Raw genomic sequence first — 5427 nt, 5'->3', positions numbered from 1 at the left:
GGAATCATAGAATGGTTTTAGTTGAAAAGGACCTTAAAGATCATCTAGTTCCAACCACCTGCCCCCACCATGAGCAGGGATACCTTCCACTAGACCAGGTTGCTTGCAGCCCCATCCAACTTGGCCTTAAACACTTCCAGAGAGAGGGCATCCACAACTTCTCTGGGCAACCTGTGCCAATATCTCACTACCCTCTGCTGTGATGCAGTGCCAGGAGGGTTGGAAGTCCTCGGGCAGCAGGACAGAGCTGACAAATCCTGATGTGCACGGCGTCTGTCCTGTCCCTCTCGCTCTCCCCCTCTGCGTTGCCCGCGGTTACTCAGCACGTCGGTGGAAACGAGCGTGTTTTTTCCTGTTAGCAAGGAAGCAGCTATGACTATGATGCCCAAGGACAAGCTCCGGCCTCCTACTCCCCCCTCCTTTTCCAGCAAAAAAAACTCACAACACCCTACCTAAGCTGTTATCTTCACCAGGCTCTGCCAAAGTAGCTTTTGGTTGGCTGGAGCGAAGCTGGGTCCCCCTCCCAGCTCTCCCGCCTCCCACCCCATATAAAGCGCAGCTCCTTGCCGCTTCTCCAGCCGACAGCACGCAACCGTGGGCGCAGGTGCTGCCACAGCTGCCTGTTGCACACCCCAGCCACCACCGTTAAGGACCCGATGAGTTGCTGGGTACCTGGGTGCCCAGCTCTCAGCATGTGCCGGGGCTTAGCCGCGCTTCCCATCACTTGCGTGGAAAGGTAAGGGGCTTCACCACGCCGCAGGTCTGGGATGCAAAGGGTTCTCTGGAAAAGAGGCACCTAACTTCCGAGAGGCTGGGTCAGCCTCTTCTTCCTCCTGCTGCTGCGGCCATGGTATTTCAGTAGGAATTGGGATGCAGACCACAAGGAAACAGGCAGCGAAGGGACTGCCTGAGTGATTTGTTCTTGCCGCGTCGGTTCTGCTCCCCAGGAGGGGAGCAGGGAGGTGACACACACAGAGGGAGAGGAGGCTGGAGAGGTCTTTCTTGCGTGTGGCTGGGTGTACAAACATGAGGGCTGTTTCTCCAGCTCTGCAGAACTTGGTTCAAGTTGGCTGCAGCAGGACTGTTTTTATCAACACGGTCGAAACGTTAAGTGACATGTTGCTCCTCCTGCCAAACATGGCTACACGGTGCTGGCTTGACATTTAAACACTTATTTTTTTATATGAGTTCCTTGGGATGATGGGAGCTCCCGCACACAAATAGCAGCAGGGCCATGGGCTGCCCTCGGGGGGACCCTGGGGAGAGGAGCCCATTTAGCAGCAGCTCCTGTTGAACTGCTGCAGAACCCTCCCGGCAGGGAGGTGCCACCACCGCAGAGCTGTGGTGACAGTCAGTAGCATCCCAGGCTCTTGCAGAGGGGTTTTGGCACAGGAGCATCGTGTGCTGACGCTGGCCTCACTGAGTCTCGAAGACATGGGGTAGGTGGATGATACCACCGGGGAGTGTGGCCATCTCCATGGCATGCTGGCAGGCTCCTGGTGGCTCAGGGGCACCCCAAAAAAACAAAGCAGGGGAGCACCAGCCCTGCTGCAGGAGCTTTGCAGCAAGGAGATGCTCCTTCTCTGCCGAGCAGAAAAACAATCACTGTTTTTCCATTGGCACTGCTGGGAGATGGGGACAGGGAAAGAAGCCAGGCTGGCTTCAGGAAACTGTGGGGGGCTCTGGGGACTCCAGCTGGGCTCTCAGCAGCTGCTCTGCTACCTGCCCCCGAGGAAAAAGCTCACCGTACTGTATAAATGTGTGAGATGCTACCTGGGGAGGGAGCAGGAGGGAAGCATCTCCTGGGCTTAATGCACTGCTGAGTGCGGTTGCCAGGGAGCAGAAACGGAGATTGAGATGCATTTATTTCATACATCAGAAGGCAAAGAAGGAGATGAAACTGAGGAGAGAGGGCTGCCCCTCAAAACTGTGTCATGTGTGTGGGGTGCAGCCCCTGCGAGGCAGGAGTGGTGGTGTGGTGGCAGCAGCAGTCCAGTGGTCAAACAAACCCACCTCTCCCCTTCCTCCCTTCCAGAGCCAAGGATCTGAAGAGCCGCTTAGGGATTCTGCTTCACAAACCAGAGCTGGGACACAGGATCAGGACCTCTAGCAAGCTGCAGCTGGGCTCCAGGTGGAGGTAAGCCAAGCGGTGCCGTGTCCTAGGTTCAGCCCGGGACAGGTGCCTGTGGACCAGGCTGTCCTGGGGGATGCTCCTACCCATCTGCAAAGCAGAGAGAATAGAGTGCAGCTCGCCCTCCCCAAGGTCCCACCCCGGCAGGCAGAGAAGGCGGATCGCTTGGAGCTCCACCAGTTATAAAATCAGATGGGGGAACTGATGCTCTGGCATTAGGCACAAGAGAGCAGGGCGTTAGCAACAGGCAAGAAACCCAGAGGGCTCCTGCAGTCCCAGTGGTGATTCAGCCCAGTGCTTGGGACCTGTAGGGAATGCAGGCAGCATTAAAACCAAAATACTAGCTGTTGCTGCTGAAGGCAGGGTGTCTTCTCACAGAGGAGGCTCTGCTGGGCTTGTACCAGCTGAAAAGGGGTTCTGCTGAATTACAGAAGCTGCCTAACCAAAGCTGCGTTATGGAGCTGAGGGCTGGTGAGCCATCAGGGAAGGTAAAAGAAAGGGAGAAAGGAAAGAGAGCCCACAGGTAATGGATGCTGGGGGTCTCACTGGTTTCCTACCGAGTGTTGCTCCCTCCCTTCTTGCTCTGTTTCCCATAATGGGTCTGCTTGACCGAAGTGCCTGCATCCTTTGCTGTGGGGCAGGAGAAATGCTGTTGGCAGGACAGCGAGACTTACAACCCTTTGTCTTTTCCAGAGACTCCTCACAAGAAGCACTTGAATGGAGGGAGTCCTTCGACCAGCTCCTGAAGAGTAAAAGTGAGTAGGATCTTGTTTTCTTCTCTTGGTGAGCATGCGTGGGACAAACACACTGCCAGTGAGCAAGGGGGGGACGGTGCTGCTGCAGCTGGTGTGTGAGGGAATATTGTCTGCTCCTCAAATGAGACGGTTTAGGATTTAGAAAAAGGCCTTTTTGCTGCTGTAATGGGGTTGATGCATGTGGCTTATTGCATGCTGTACCCTTTTCTTCTGGCTGGGTGCTTTTGGGGGGGGGGCATAAATGCTGTCTTGCAACACCTGGCTGCTGCCTCAGGAGAGGAGCATCAGCTTGGGCATCCCTTGTGCAGCACTCCACCATGGAGAATGGACATGCTGTGCCCAGTCCAGCCCTGTCTCCACACTGTGGAGAAGGCTCTTGGTGTATGCTCTCGATGCTCAGCTTTGCGCAGCAAAGCAGCCACCTCCCCGTGTTTTGTTGCTCAAAACACTGCATTGCTGCCCCCTGTCTGCCTGTCTGCCCTGTGCCTCCAGGGATGGTTCTTCCACAGAGAGAAGGGATTTAGCTGCTTTATGGAGGTACACTGAGATTTCCCCTGCTGATATTTGCTATGAATATGGTGAGGAGCAGGGCTTCCATGAGGTGCTGTCTGCCTCTCCAATCACATAGTACCTCCTGACCCTCTTTTTGAGTCCGTATGTAATCTTTTATTTGGGCTGGCCTTTGCAGCAGGCACACAATGGTAGAAATGCCCCATTTTAATATAAAAGCAGCTGTCTACCTTAAAAGTTATTCCACAGCCACAGAGAGTCCTTCTGTCGTGCTAGTTTGGGGCTAGACATATTTCTTTTCCAGTCTCCCCATGTGCTGTGATGGCTAACAGGCATCTCCGGCTTTGTGACTTAACACAAGTCCCCAGGCTGGCTCTGAAATCTGCACTGCAATTACTCTTCCATACTGCTCAGCATCTCATTCTTCCCAGATCTCAGCTGAGAAATAAACCCAAAGCCATCACTGCTCAGCTCCTGCAGGGAACCAATACGTCAGTGGATTTCTGCTTAGGTAGAATTAGCTCTTTTCCGAAGCTGTAAGGAAAATACTCTGAAGCCTCATAACAGAAAGGGCAAATAAATAAAACCAGAGAATTACTTGTCTGTGGGAAAAGGATTTTATTGGAGTCCAGGGGCCAATTAGCAGCATCTCAGAGGGTGGAATTTGCCTGGAGGGAAAGGAAATCTGCAGATGTCATACTTTGAGCTCCCAGGGTGATGCTTGCAGGATGCTTACAGGATGCTTGCAGGCAACACCACTTTTGGCAGCCATTCTCCTCTTCCTCACCCCTCTTCTATTCTGGTAACCATTCTTCTCTCCCCTGCCCAGGTGGGGTGACAGCCTTCCACACCTTTCTGAAAACAGAGTTCAGTGAGGAGAACCTTGACTTCTGGCTGGCCTGTGAGGACTTCAAAAAGACCCGGTCAAAAACCAAGCTGGCTTCCAAGGCCAACAGGATCTTCGAGGAGTTTGTCCAAAATGAGGCACCCAGGGAGGTGAGAGCATTTTCTGCCTCTGTCCTGTGGCACTGATAGGGTGAGAAAGGATTAAAATATCCTGGTGGGATTTATTAAAGTGGGAAGATGCGCTCTTGCTCACGAGAGCTTTAATTTCTCACATTGCATGGTCTACCAAGATGAAGGAATATAAAAGCTTGTGAACATCTTCACCCTCATCTGAAGATGGAAAAAACAGTTTTTGTCCTCCCATGGGAGAAGAGTTAATGCTGAGTTAATGTTTGTGGTTGCTGCTTCCTTGTAGGTGAATATCGACCATGAAACCAGGGAGATCACCAGGAAGAACCTTTCAGGTGCCACCTCCACTTGCTTCAATGAAGCCCAAGCCAAGACACGCACTTTGATGGAAAAGGACTCCTACCCCCGGTTCCTAAAGTCTGCTTCCTACCAGGACATGACCAAGCAGGCCACCAGCCGTGGCATCAGCAAGCGGTCGCATACCTGACCCGAGCCCGAATCCACCACAGGAGAACAAGCCAGGGGACCAGGCAGAGGCTGAGAGACAGTTTACAAAGGCTGAGGTCCATGTGGTGGGGTTTCAGCTGAAGTCCTGGCATTTTAGCAGGATCCTCAGGACCTCAAGCATTTCCTGCTTCTCACTAAGCTGCTGGGAAGAGAGGTCCTTCCTCCCTGTAGGAGCAGAGCGGGTAGGAAGCCAATGCCTCCCCTTGCAGCATGTCTGGAAACCTGCACAACCACCACCACAGGGACAGACAGAAATTGGATTTGAGTTCCAAGCCCAGGAAAAAGAGACTGGATTCCCCTGAGCATCCCTAACCCAGAGAGCCCCTGCCTGCTCTCAGGACCCTGCCTCTGACCTGCAGAGCCGGCACAGAGCCTGCAAACTCCCACCGTGCCCGGGGCAACCACCACAGACTTGCCCACAGGGCTCTTCCCATAGGGAATGGCCAGAACACAAGTCCAAAAGACTCCATGGCATTTTCAGCTGGAGGGACCCTGTGCTTGCCTTCCCTTGATCCCAAGATCCTTCTTCTGATGCTTCCTACGCATGCT

The 5427-nt window shown here is 53.5% G+C and overlaps 1 protein-coding gene across 1 annotated transcript; it reads left to right on the top strand.

Annotated features, from left to right (window-relative positions):
* Positions 1-656: 656 nt before the first annotated feature.
* RGS16 (regulator of G protein signaling 16) lies at positions 657-4858 on the top strand. The gene is made up of 5 exons (XM_054384151.1): positions 657-736; positions 2036-2137; positions 2825-2886; positions 4226-4392; positions 4658-4858. Exons 1-5 carry the CDS (start codon positions 657-659, stop codon positions 4856-4858), a joined length of 612 nt encoding a protein of 203 aa, XP_054240126.1.
* The last annotated feature ends 569 nt before the right edge of the window (positions 4859-5427 follow it).

Source organism: Indicator indicator, chromosome 10 (assembly GCF_027791375.1).
Source record: "Indicator indicator isolate 239-I01 chromosome 10, UM_Iind_1.1, whole genome shotgun sequence".
NCBI classification, from domain to species: domain Eukaryota; kingdom Metazoa; phylum Chordata; class Aves; order Piciformes; family Indicatoridae; genus Indicator; species Indicator indicator.
The sequence above is the reverse complement of the archived record's forward strand: the minus strand, read 5'-3'. Positions and strand labels throughout refer to the sequence as shown.

Excerpts from the sequence above, each read along its gene's own strand:
- RGS16 (XM_054384151.1), top strand. The coding sequence starts at position 657 with ATGAGTTGCTGGGTACCTGGGTGCCCAGCTCTCAGCATGTGCCGGGGC. Across the intron at positions 737-2,035 it reads CCCATCACTTGCGTGGAAAG|AGCCAAGGATCTGAAGAGCC; the intron begins GTAAGGGGCTTC and ends CCTCCCTTCCAG. Across the intron at positions 4,393-4,657 it reads AAAATGAGGCACCCAGGGAG|GTGAATATCGACCATGAAAC; the intron begins GTGAGAGCATTT and ends GCTTCCTTGTAG.